This window comes from Leucopleurus acutus, assembly GCF_964270905.1.
Source record: "Leucopleurus acutus genome assembly, chromosome: 2".
NCBI classification, from domain to species: domain Eukaryota; kingdom Metazoa; phylum Chordata; class Mammalia; order Artiodactyla; family Delphinidae; genus Leucopleurus; species Leucopleurus acutus.
The window spans coordinates 186,196,630-186,210,069 of record NC_139143.1 but is presented as its reverse complement, the minus strand read 5'-3'; the positions used below and the strand labels follow the sequence as shown (position 1 = coordinate 186,210,069).

The window sequence follows — 13,440 nt, the reverse complement described above, 5'->3', positions numbered from 1 at the left end:
GACGCCACTCAGGGGGCTGGCCATTCTTTTTCTGGATCAAAATGAAAAACGTGGCACTTCCACATTAACCACTGTGGCGCAGTGGTTAAGAATCCGCCTGCCAATGCAGGGGCCACGGGTTCGAGCCCTGGTCCGGAAAGATCCCACATGCCACGGAGCAACTAAGCCCGTGCACCACAGCTACTGAGCCTGAGCTCTAGAGCCCGCGAGCCACAACTACTGAGCCCACGTGCTGCAACTACTGAAGCCCACGCACCTAGAGCCCGTGCTCTGCAACAAGAGAAGCCACCGCAATGAGAGCCCACGCACCACAACGAAGAGTAGCCCCTGCTTGCCGCAACTAGAGAAAGCCCGTGTGCAGCAACGAAGACCCAACACAGCCAAAATTAAATAAATATTTTTTTTTTAATGAAAAATGCCTCCAGTTTCTGAACGAGGCCCACTACAGCACATGTGCTTTCTTTTTCGGTTCAAAGGTGATGGTCTAAATAAATATGAACATACAGCTCAGATGGCCAAATTCAACTGAGTTCCTCTCCTATCATGAAGGAGCAGCTCCCCAATATCTCCCCTGTTGTCACGTGGGGTGCTGGTCTGCAGTCTCCAAGGCCTGGCTGGTCTGGCATTCCCTGATTTCTGGCTTTAGAGGAAGAGGCAGACATGCAAGAACAGGGACAGGCAGAGAAGGAGACGCTATGGGATGAAATTTCTAAAACTGTATTTTTAAAAAGCCTGCCCAGGGACTTCCCTGTGTGGTCCAGTGGTTAAGAAATCTGCCTTCCAATGCAGGGGACGTGAGTTTGATCCCTGATTGGGGAACTAAGATCCCACACGCAGCAGGGCAACTAAGCCCGCACACCACAACTACTGAGCCCGCACACCGCAACTAGAGAGAAGCCCCTGCATCACAACTAGAGAGAAGCCCACGTGCCGCAACGAATAGCTCGCGTGCCGCAACTAAGACCCAACGCAGCCAAAAATAAATATTTAGAAATAATAAATAAATAAAAAGCTTGCCCAATTTACCTTTAAATTCTAAGAAACTGAACCAAGGAGAAATCAAGAGCTAAAACAGACCAGAAACATCAAAATCAATGAAGAAATCACCAAAGATTATCCCCAAAGAAAAGCAGCTGCTCTTGGTAAGTCTGAGGAAAAAATTCAGATCTCTAATATCGTATATATGTTTCTTATATACGCATAATGTATGTGTGTATAAATGTATAATCACATATTTCTAAATAAAGAAACTGCACAGGGCTTCCCTGGTGGCGCAGTGGTTGGGAGTCCGCCTGCCGATGCAGGGGACACGGGTTCGTGCCCCGGTCCGGGAAGATCCCACATGCCGCGGGGCGGCTGGGCCCGTGAGCCATGGCCGCTGAGCCTGCGCATCCGGAGCCTGTGCTCCGCAACGGGAGAGGCCACAACAGTGAGAGGCCCGCGTACCGAAAAAACAAAAACAACAACAACAAAAAGACATTGCACAGTAATTCACTTTTGAGACAGATAAGATCTTAATTTTAGTTTCTTTATTTAAAACAAGTTCTATAATATATGCTGCTTCAGAAAGTAATTTATATTACACCCCCAGTTTTTAAAATAGTATGGGTTTCTTGGGAAATACCATGAGCATGTTCTGAGAAGAGAGTAGGAGAATTAGTATAATTTTTTAATTTCCTTGAAAACACGGTGATTAGGGTAGTAAAACCCCAAACCCCAGACAACACCCACGACAATACTGGTGACAAAGTGACTACACGAATGCTGAAACAAGTCGGGGGGAGGAAAGCAACAGGGCTTCTGATCCAGGTGATACCAGAGTGTGCAAAGCCACATTTTTTTTTTGTGGTACGTGTGCCTCTCACTGCTGTGGCCTCTCCCGTTGCGGAGCACAGGCTCCGGACGCGCAGGCTCAGCGGCCATGGCTCACGGGCCCAGCCGCTCCGCGGCATGTGGGATCTTCCTGGACCGGGGCACGAACCCATGTCCCCTGCATCGGCAGGCGGACTCTCAACCACTGCGCCACCAGGGAAGCCCAAAGCCACATTTTTAAAAAAATACTTTATGAAAACAACAGAAGGGAGAGATCAAACCCTAAAGCTAGGAAGAAAGAAAAAAAGTCATGCTTTTCAAAGTGTAGGAAAGCTAATTTCATGTAAAATTGAGGGGGGAAAACATGATCACGACTCAATCCCAAAAAGTTTTGAAAAGAAAAAAAAAAAGACAACCAAAGGGAATAACCTCCCTTCAGATAATGAAACCATACCTGAAAGACATACCTAACAAAAGAGATGAAAATGATAATCTGTTATTTCAAAACACGCTAAAAGACATGAGGAAAATGACAAAACAGAAGAACATAGTTTGTAATTAGAGCAACTCAGAAATGAGGTGACAAAGCACAGGAATGATTTAAACAAAAGGGAAAGATACAGAAAACAGGTAAAGAATATCGACAAAAGATAAGAGGAGTCCCCAGAGAGGAAAACCAAAGCAAGAGAAGAGAATACTAAAAACTATAACAAAAACTTTCCTGAAATACCAAAACGTTTGAAACAGACCTAAGACAACCAAGACATATTCGTAAAATTAAATGACCTTAAAGAAAAGAAGAAGAAGGAAAAAAAGAAGCACACATCCCATGGTCATCCAAACAAAAAGACTGAGTGTTTTTCTTTTCTTTTATTTTTTTGCGGTATGCGGGCCTCTCACTGCTGTGGTCTCTCCCGTTGCGGAGCACAGGCTCCGGACGCGCAGGCTCAGCGGCCATGGCTCACGGGCCCAGCCGCTCCGCGGCATGTGGGATCTTCCCGGACTGGGGCACGAACCCGTGTCCCCTGCATCGGCAGGCGGACTCTCAACCACTGCGCCACCAGGGAAGCCCAAGACTGAGTGTTTTATAAAGGAAAGAAAATCAAGCTGTTGTCAGATTTTAACAGCAACATTTTACATCAGAACTCAATGGAGAGACAGATTTTCTGTTCTTGGAAGTCTTACTTCGGAGCCAGAGATGTTATATCCAGCCAAAGTGACCTTCAGTATAAAGGCCACAGACAAACTATTAAAACAACACGTAAGAACTCAGGAATTAACTGTTTCCATGAGCCCTTCCTGAGAACACACTTCCTATGACCCAAGTGACCAGAGATCAAGTGCCACAAGGGTGGTGACACTGACCACTGACGGCTGCTTAAATCACAAAGAGAAACAACCCGACGGAGCTTAAGCAGGTCAGAAACATGCAAACCCCATTCTGATCAAGCCTTTACAGCCCAGTCCCAATTTACAGGGTATAAGGAAGAGAGAGGAGTGTGGTAAATGACAGCACAGAGAGAGGAGCATGTTCTGTCACCAAAGAAACTCCAAGAGAGAAGAGGAAAATCTACAGATTAAAATAAACTCAAAAGGTCTATCAGCCAATCCCAGTGTATGGCCCCTTATTTGGATCCTGATTCAAACAGACAAATTTGAAAACACGAAAACATCTATGAGACAATTTGAACAAAAAATTCTTAGTAGTGGAGGTAACAATGAAACAAGGTTGACCAAGAGCTGATAATTACTGAAGCCAGGGTGTGTGGAGTTGTTCCTTACACTCATCTGTCCACCTTTACCTATGTGTGAAATTTTCCATGATAAAGTTTCTAAAACATGTCATCAGAAGAAACTGAATATCTAAGTGTAGACTGTGGTGACTAAAACAGAACTATACCTAAAATGTCTACCTACATTGCAACATTTTTTTCTGTATGATACCTTTCTTAGTTTCTTGAAAAAACTGATGACAAAAGTTTCCGAGAAAGAAATGATCTATGTAAATAAAAATTACACCAGTAAGAGATGAACACTGCCAACTTGACAGTCACTTCATCTTTCCACCATCACATACTTTTTTCCTTTCTCATATGTGCTCTTATGTATCTATCTTGTAACTGTGTCAGACAATGTTATATTTTACCAACACAGGCACATATAACACTACGTCAGCTCTTATCCACAAACTCCACGAGGCAAATAAATTAAGCTCAGGTTTCCTTCTTGCCCCAACGCTAACTCACAAGAGGAAATGACCTGCTGTGATTTTAATGAAAAGGCTTTCTCAGTTTACAGCATCTCCTCATTTCCTGTAACACATTGATTCTTTGCACATGACACTTGATTTTTATCACAGCAACTGTTAGGAAATCAGCTTTGCAAAGATATGACATCATCACAAGAAGTATAATGTGCTCTAATGTTGAAACTATAAATTCCCACGAGCTAATAGTTCATGTGGTGCCTGAAAGATGTCAAGATTGCTGGTTCCTTGAATATTTAAAATATCCCATCGCACCCCCGAATCTGCTGAGGCACCCAGGGTCCTTGGCACAACTTGGGAGGCAAGGCCTTAAATAATAAACAAATACAAGGGCCTCAATCCCAATTTTGAAGCAAGTGCTGCTTATCTCAATAAATTATAACACGAGGTTTGGGATTTGAAACATATCATTTCTTTATACAGGCACACCTTGGAGATATCACAGGTTTGGTTCCAGACCACACCAATAAATCGAGTACCACAATAAAGCGAGTCTTACGAATTTATTTTCGTTTCCCAGTGCATATAAATTTGTGTTTACACTATACTGTGGTCTATTAAGTGTGCAACTGCATTATGTCTAAAAAATAACAGTGTACATACCTTCATTAAAAAATACTGCTAAAAAATGCTAACAGTATCTGACAAGGCAGGGTTGCCACAAGCCTTCAATTTATAAAAACTGCAATTATCTGTGGAGCGCAAAAAAATGAGGTACGCCTGTATTAATATTTTATGTATAAAACACGTACAGGTAAAAAAACAAACTTAGGCTTTCAGTAACAAGGAGTTCAGTGGATTTAATTTGCTGTCTTATTAGCCACAGACACAGAAATCATAAAATCGTAAATAAACCCTGCCCATAAACAGCCGGTCCTGTTCACGGTCGCAGTGCCCGTTTAATCTCTCTGAAGAACACCCAGAGCAGTGAGTTTTCCATGCACTCACCTGATTCAACTTCCAGTGGAATTCTGCAGGTTTGTATTTCTTCTCTTCTGAAGGATCCTGACGGAGGAGGAAAATAAGCCGGCAGCCGTGGACATAGAGTGAATAATGGTGTCGGTTCATATCTGCGAAGAGTAATTCTACTAGTAAACTGCCGACTTAAGACCCAAAGGAGAACTAAAAGCTGTTTCTTGAATGGATCTTGAAGACACAGTTTCATCAGCACGGGTGAACTCTCCATGGTGGGCCAAGGCAGGGTTTAGGAAAAACTACGCTTGGGCTTTACTGAGAAGAGGGGCCCAATACCCTGAGTAAAGCTAGCAAACGCCCAGAGACCAGTGCAGTGTCTTGAGCGCAGAACAACGTGTGTCACCAAGAGTGTGTGGGAGCCTTTAGGGTTAGAATAAGGTGCCCACCTCCAGGCACCACTACAGCGGACGCCCCTTACAGCGAAGCTCACCCACCTGTTTTGTCTGAGCTGCAAAGGACCGTCTCCTTCTTCCTGCCAAACGGCCCGTGCCTCATCCACACAGAGATCGTAAAAGGCTCCTTGGGGTTGACGGAAACAACGCCATCTGGGACCCTCACCCCTTGAGTGCCATTGAACTCGAAGACCTGGTCGCTGTCGTGGCCATTGTCAGTGGGGAGGCCGATGGTCCAGTTCAAGGAGCCGCCCGGGGAAGGGAGCAGCTCAGCTGTGCCAGACGCAGCGCCTAAGCAACATGGAGACACTCACTATGCATCATGCGACGAACTCAAAAGGGACAAGCATTTCAAAGCCACACTAAGGTACTGTCTTTGTTTTTTTGTTTTTTTTAAATTGAACTAGAGTTGATTTCCAATGTTGTGTTAGTTTCAGGTGTAGAGCAAAGTGATTCAGTTATACATACATATATAAATATATATATTCTTTTTTTTACATTCTCTTCTGTTACAGGTTAGTACAAGATATTGAGTATAGCTCCCTGTGCTATACAGTAGGTCCTTGTTTATCTATTTTATATATGGTAGTGTGTATATATTTATCCCAAAGTCCTAATTTATCCCTCCTCTCCCCACCTTTGGTAACCATAGTTTGTTTCCTATGTCTGTGAGTCTATTTCTGTTTTACAAATAAATTCATTTGTATAATTTTTTTTAGATTCCACATATAAGTGATAGCATATGATATCTGTCTTTGTCTGACTTACTTCACTTAATATGATAATCTCATGTTGCTGCAAATGGCAATATTTCATTCTTTCTTATGGCTGAGTAATATTCCACTGTGTGTGTGTGTGTGCGCGCGCACGCATGTGTGTATACATATATACACACACACACACACACACACACACACATATATATATATATATATATACATATCTTCTTTACCCATTCATCTGTCAATGGACAGTCAGGTGAGTTCCATGTCTTGGTTATTATAAACAGTGCTGCTATGAACACTGGGGTGCATGTATTAAGGTACCACTTTTATCTTAATGGTTATACAGTTTGCTAGTTCCAGTTTGCTTTTCCTCAAAAATAAGGGTTTTTATTATTAAAAAGATTCATAAATAATAACCATGGATTTTTTTTTTAAATGAAGAAAAAAGAGGAGTATAACCTTTAAAAACTGTGAATCACTATGTTGTACAGCAACTATACTTCAATAAAAAAATAAAGAAAAGAGAAAAAAAAGAAGCATTACTTGTGATCCCACCCCAATATACCCACTATTAACATTTGGGTATAAACACTTCCAGTCCTTTCTTTATGAATGTACACATATTATTAAAATATGTATAATACGTATGAATATATGTTATAAAATATGTATAATATGAATATATTATAAAAATGGAGTCCTGCTATGTAATACCTACATATATTCCCAGTAATATTCTTTACAGCATAATTTAAAATGTCTGAATAGCATTTCACTGTATAGAATTTGTGCTGTGATATATTTAACTGATCTGTCCTGTGCACATGGAGTTGTCCCTATTTTTTCTCTGTGACAAACCTTGCCTTGACGAGGACTTTTGTGTGTCTCCATGATTATTCCCTTAGGATAAACTCCTAGAAATGGGATACTAAGCCAAAGAACATGAAACATTTTCACAACTTTTGTTACACGTTGCCAGGCTCGATTTTCTTTTAAATTCATCCACAGAAGATTTTGCAGCCACTGGGCCCTTGACTTCTCTATTCCTAGGGGCAGCATGACTTGGCTGGGACAGCCTGGTCTTTTGAGTATCATACGATCTTGGTCCAAATCCCAGCTCGGCCACTTCCTAAAAGTGTGACCTTGGGCAAGCGACTCAGCCTCCCTCGGTCTCAACTAATTCTTCTGTAAAGACGAGGCCAATGCTACCACCTTTGTAGGCCTGATGGGAAGATTAAATGAAATAACACATGTGGAAGGACCTAGCGTACAGTAAGCACTCAAATAGAAAATTCTTTCTACCTTTAAACTGTTCTGCTGAGAGAATGTTCATTTAATACCATAAAAAATAATGGCATTACGAGAAAGTACGTTTTTTACACTATACTTACATAGTATAAAATAGGAAATATTCCAGACCTCTTTACTTACATACATATAGGTACATGATTATGAATATTTGGATTCAGAATCAGGATGAGCCACAGAGAATACTTTTTCCCTTTTGCTTATTCTTCATATGACAATTTCCAATTATGAAAGAAAACTGGTTGCCTAAATCTAACTGTCATTATCACTTAGTGAAAAGACAGACGAGTACTGGAAAATGCTCCCTACGAAAGGCCCTTCCGAGCATCAAGAGGCCACTGAAGTTACTGGTGTTTTACCACCGGCCAAGCGGAACATTCCTCCTCAGCATCTTCCCCAAGAGGCATCCATACCTCACCTTTACCTCATTCAGACAGACCAGGAAAATATCCAAACTGACGGTGAAGATGGAGAACTAGCCTTGGGTCAGATCTGCGATCATTCTGTCTCTCAGCTGCTCCACACCTTGTTTGTGGGACATAAAGACTATAAATTCGATGCAGGTTTCCTTAGTTTCCATTTTCTACTTCACGTTTGCCAAAAGCTATTGCATTACCTATAGCTTTTTTTTTCCTTCAGTCCTTACATAAACGTCTCATTTCATTTAAATCTCACTCCATCCGCCTGCCGATGAAGGGGACACAGGTTCGTGCCCCGGTCCAAGAGGATCCCACATGCCGCGGAGCGGCTGGGCCCGTGAGCCATGGCCGCTGAGCCTGCGCGTCCGGAGCCCGTGCTCCGCAACGGGAGAGGCCACAACAGTGAGAGGCCCGCGTACCGCCAAAAAAAAAAAAAAAAAAAAAAGTTTGGGATTTAAAAGTGAGCAAAAAAAAAGCTCACTCCACTTACAGAATGCCTATTTTGATGATTCTCAATGCATGTTAGAGAAATACTTGCTTCAAATCAGTGGTTCTTAAAATGCACAGACACACACACACAGACACACACACACACACACACACACACACACACACACACACACTCTCTTCTGAACAGACTTTTAGGGGTTCAGGGTCCCTCTCTCGCCTCCTTACCACAGAGCCGGTGGAGGGACTTCTCGGAGTAGGTGTCGCGGTCACAGCCCTTCCCTATGTGGCTGGTCTCCAGCTCCACCGTCACCTGCACTGAGGCCACCGATTCACCACATGTCTCCAGGTGGACGTTTGGGAAGAGCGCCAAAGCACCAGTGCCAGGCTCGTACTCGACCCTCTTGTTCCATCCTGTGTGGGCCCACACACGGACGGCGGGGGGGAAGAAAACTCCTGTTAGGTCTCCGTGGTGAACAGATTTTCAGAGCAGGTGTGACAGCAGCAGAGAGACAGTGAGGCTCACCTTGCCACCCAGGGGTGCAGGTGGGCTTGATGCTGATCTTCACCAACGCATCCTCTGTTGCCCTCTTCTTCCCGCAGTCGTAGGCCGTGACTGTCAGCTTGTACTGTTGCTCTTTCCTGGAGTTCAGCTTCTCTGTGTTTTTTATATAACCTTCCAAGAGGAAAAACAACAGTGAGAACCCAAACCCATTCTGCTTCTCTCTTCTGACTTTTTTTTTTAATTAACGTAGAGTTGATTATGTCAGTTTCAGGTGTACAGCAGAGTGATTCATATATATATATATATATATATAATTTTTTTTTCCCCCCAATTATTTTCAAACCCACTGTTTTTGACTTCTGTCGTCCTATGCTGAAACACAAAATGCACGTGTTTCAGCCCTGGAAACACTGACACAGAAATAAACTGATGCTTGAGGTAATTAACATTCATGCTTTCCTGAGCTTGAACGCACACTAAACCCACCTTGAAGGATTATTTAAGCAGAGGAATGAGCCTACAGAATTCAGCCTCCATTTACTCTTATAGTTGTATTTGGTTTTATATTTAAGATTTAATAGTTAACATGTAAGAGAATAAAAGAGACAAAATAATTCAAGTATTTCAAATATTAAATACAAGATGGAGGGCTTCCCTGGTGGCACAGTGGTTAAGAATCCGCCTGCCGATGCAGGGGACACAGGTTCGAGCCCTGGTCCAGGAAGATCCCACATGCCGCGGAGCAACTAAGCCCGTGCGCCACAACTACTAAGCCTGCGCTCTAAAGCTCACGTGCCACAACTACTGAGCCTGTGCTCTAGAGCCCATGCTCCGCAACAAGAGAAGCCACCGCAATGAGAAGCCCGCGCACCACAATGAAGAGTAGCCCCTGCTCGCCGCAACTAGAGAAAGCTGGCACGCAGCAACGAAGACCCAACACAGCCAGAAACAAAAACAAATAAGTAAATAAATTTATAAAAATACAAGATGGAGCTGCATTAAATACTTCTTGCTAAAAGATTTACTTTGTTAGAGAGAGATTTCCTACCCTCAGCCAGTAGAACAGAAGCCTGCTTTTTGAACGTGAGTGCAAATGTCTGCAAAGTGTTTGCAATGTCCATCATTTCATCGAAGATTCTGGACTATGCATTAACAATGGAGACACCATAGCATCATCAAGAAGCCATAACCTAATAAAGAAGCTGCGCTCCAGAATAAGTTAATTCTAGTCAGTTACTAAGGATGGCGGGGTGTCTGGCAGTGAGGTATCAACCTTCATCTTCAAGACGAGGCAGAAAAGCCAAATCTGATGGAGAACAGAAAACGAAACTTACTAAGAGGCAGTCTCATTCGGATGCACGCTGACTGAAAGGCAGGGAGATAAAAAAATAAAAACACCTTAGGCAGGGGACTTTTATTAGATTTTGGTGGGAAAGGAAATAGAGGATCACCCTACAAGAGAACACAAGATTTGGTGCCAGAAAAGAGGCTTTCAGGGGACAGAGTAAAAACTTAAACATGACCTAAACAGACACTTCTCCAAAGACATAGATGGCCAAAACGTACATGCATGAAAAGATGCTCAACATTGCTATTTATTAGAGAAATGCAAATCAAAACTACAATGAGGTATCACCTCACACCAGTCAGAATGGCCATCATCAAAAAGTCTACAAATAATAAACGCTGGAGAGGGTGTGGAGAAAAGGGAACCCTCCTACACTGTTGCTGGGAATGTAAATTGGTGCAGCCACTGTGGAGAACAGTATGGAGGGTCCTTAAAAAACTAAAAATAGAGCTACCATATGATCCAGCAATCCCACTCCTGGGCATATATCTGGAGAAAACCACAATTCAAAAAGATACAGTGCACCCCAATGTTCATTGCAACACTGTTTACAATAGCCAGGACATGGAAGCAACCTAAATGTCCATCGACAGATGAATGGATAAATATGTGGTATATGTATACAAAGGAATATTACTCAGCCATAAAAAAGAATGAAATAATGCCATTTGCAGCAACATGGATGGACCTACCAGTTATCATACTAAGTGAAGTAAGCCAGACAGAGAAAGACAAACATCATGATATGCCTTAAATGTGGAATGTTTAAAAAAAATTATACAAATGAACTTACATACAAAACAGAAATAGACCCACAGACATAGAAAACAAACTTATGGTTACCAAAGGGGAAGGGGGGGAAATAAATTAGGAGATTGGGATAAACATATACACACTACTATATATAATATAGGGCTTCCCTCGTGGCCCAGTGATTAAGAATCAGCCTACCAGTGCAGGGGGCAAGGGTTTAAGCCCTGGTCCGGGAAGATCCCACGTGCCACGGAGCAACTAAGCCCATGTGCCACAACTACTGAGCCTGCGCTCTAGAGCCCGTGAGCCACAACTACTGAGCCCACGTGCCACAACTACTGAAGTCTGCGTGCCTAGAGCCCGTGCTCCACAACAAGAGAAGCCACCGCAATGAGAAGCCCGCGAACTGCAATGAAGAGTAGCCCCTGCTCGCCACAACTAGAGAAAGCCCACACACAGCAACAAAGTCCCAGAGCAGCCAAAGATAAATTAATTAATTAAAAAAAAAAGTTAAAAAAAAAAAAGATAACCAACAAGGACCTACTGTATAGCACAGGGAACTATAGTCAATATTTTGTAATAACACATAAGGGAAAAGAATCTGAAAATATATATATATATAAAACTGAATCACTTTGCAGTATGCCTGAAACTAACACAACACTGTAAATCAACTACACTTTAACTAAAAAACAAAACAACTTAAAAGTGAGACAGACACACCAAGTTAGGTCTTGCTATGGACTGAATGTGTGTGTCCCCCCAAATTCTTATGTTGAACTGTTGACTCTCAATGTGATGGCAGTAGGAGGTGGGGCCTCTGGGAGGTGATGAGGTTTAGACGAGGTCATGAGGGTGGAGCCCTCATGACGGGACTAGTGTCCTTACAAGAGAAAGAGACTAGAGCTTTCTCCCTGCCACGAGAGGACACAGCAAGAAGCAGGTCCTCATTGACGTTCGGCACCTTGATCTTGGACTTCTCAGCCTCCGGAACTGTGAAAAGTTAAGTGTCTGCTGTTTCGGCCCCCCAGGTCTATGGTATTTTGTTAGAGCAGCCTGAACGGACTAACTGTGAGTTTCACCGAAGTACAGACAAAGTTTGGGTTAGAAGCCGATTGGCACAGAGGGGCTGCCTACCCCATCTCCCCCGCAGTGAGGAAAGAACGCTCCTGGGTGCTCACCATCTTTGTCGACAGCAAATGGCACATCCGGGGTGACAATCTCATAGCTGCAAATCTGGCTGAACTGGGGGGAGCAGTCTGCGTCCACTGCCTCCACCCTCAGGATGCTGTCGTACTGCTTCCCCTCTACCACCGTGGCTTTGTAGGACTTCTCCTTGAATACAGGGGCATACTCGTTCACGTCGTTCACCTGAATATGGACAGTTGCTCTGGAAGAAGGGGGGAGGAGAAAGGCTGTGTGTTTTGCTTGTTTTTTTACCCCAAGAATAAAATTCCGCCCTATTCTTAAATTTCCTTTAACTTTTAAAGTTAAAGTAGGAATCTGGTTGATTCTTCCAAGTCCTAGCGAGTAAGAGAGCTGGTAAAAAGGCAGTAAAATATGAAATAGGAGACTTGGGATTTTCTTGACAATGTGTGGCAGGGCTGGCAGGAGGGAGATAAACTATATTAGACATCTGCTTGCTCTCCAATCAAAAAGTTAAAAATGTTTTGTTGCAAAATCTGGAAAAAAAATTAGGAAGAAGGGTTAAGAAGTACAGATAGAAGATGGGAAATTATGAGCATTAAAACAAGTTCTGCCCTGCTTCTAAGGAATAGAGACCATCAGGAACCCACTGCTGGGATAGCATCCACTGCTGACCCAACAAATGAAGGACCTCTACTTGCCCTTCCTGGTTCCATGTTCCATCTCCCCAGCCCGGGCACAAGAAAACTAGGGCATCATCAGACCAGGCTACAAACAGAAAACTGTCAGTCTCATGTGCTACTGACCAGGGTATGTTTCTGAATCAGACAAGGTCCCTGACTGAAATGAGGTCTTTTTCAGGGAAAATGATAATATCACGTTTTGTGAAAAGGATGAGGCAGGATTCACTGGCACGCAGCACTCCCACGGTTCACCAAGACCCTCCACACCCCAGTGCTACCCATCCATCCTGACCCTCACAATGGGTTACACGACCTCACCTCACCTATGTGTCCTCCTTCCTTAGCCAATACACTAAGGAGAAACGACAATAGTAAATTTGCCTAACGTCGAAGGGCTAGTAAGTGGCGGAGAAAAGACTAGAAAAAGGCTAAATCCAAGTCTTGTTCAATCTTCTCCGTTACACCAGTAGTTCTCAACTGGCAGGAACGATGTGCACACACCCAGGATGGGGTGCAGAAGCCAGCTCTCTTCCACCAGCTCAAAAGCGTTTCATGCCCTTTAAATTTACAGAAAAAAAAAAGATAAACGTAACAACAAAATACCTTCCTCTGGGTAAAAGTAGGCTTTTTGAATTTTCAATGTAAGGCCCTAGTTTCTTTA

General features: G+C 43.1%; 1 protein-coding gene across 3 annotated transcripts in view; it reads right to left on the bottom strand.

Annotated features, from left to right (window-relative positions):
- Positions 1–13,440, bottom strand: part of CLSTN1 (calsyntenin 1) — a 79,776-nt gene that overhangs the window by 13,721 nt on the left and 52,615 nt on the right. For all 3 annotated transcript variants that reach the window (XM_082865417.1, XM_082865419.1, XM_082865418.1), the window contains 5 exons: positions 12,132–12,340; positions 8,871–9,020; positions 8,573–8,758; positions 5,488–5,736; positions 5,027–5,148 (listed from right to left, as the gene is read on the bottom strand). In XM_082865417.1, the coding sequence (XP_082721543.1) occupies positions 5,027–5,148; positions 5,488–5,736; positions 8,573–8,758; positions 8,871–9,020; positions 12,132–12,340 (916 nt within the window). The remainder of the gene's footprint in view (positions 1–5,026; positions 5,149–5,487; positions 5,737–8,572; positions 8,759–8,870; positions 9,021–12,131; positions 12,341–13,440) is intronic.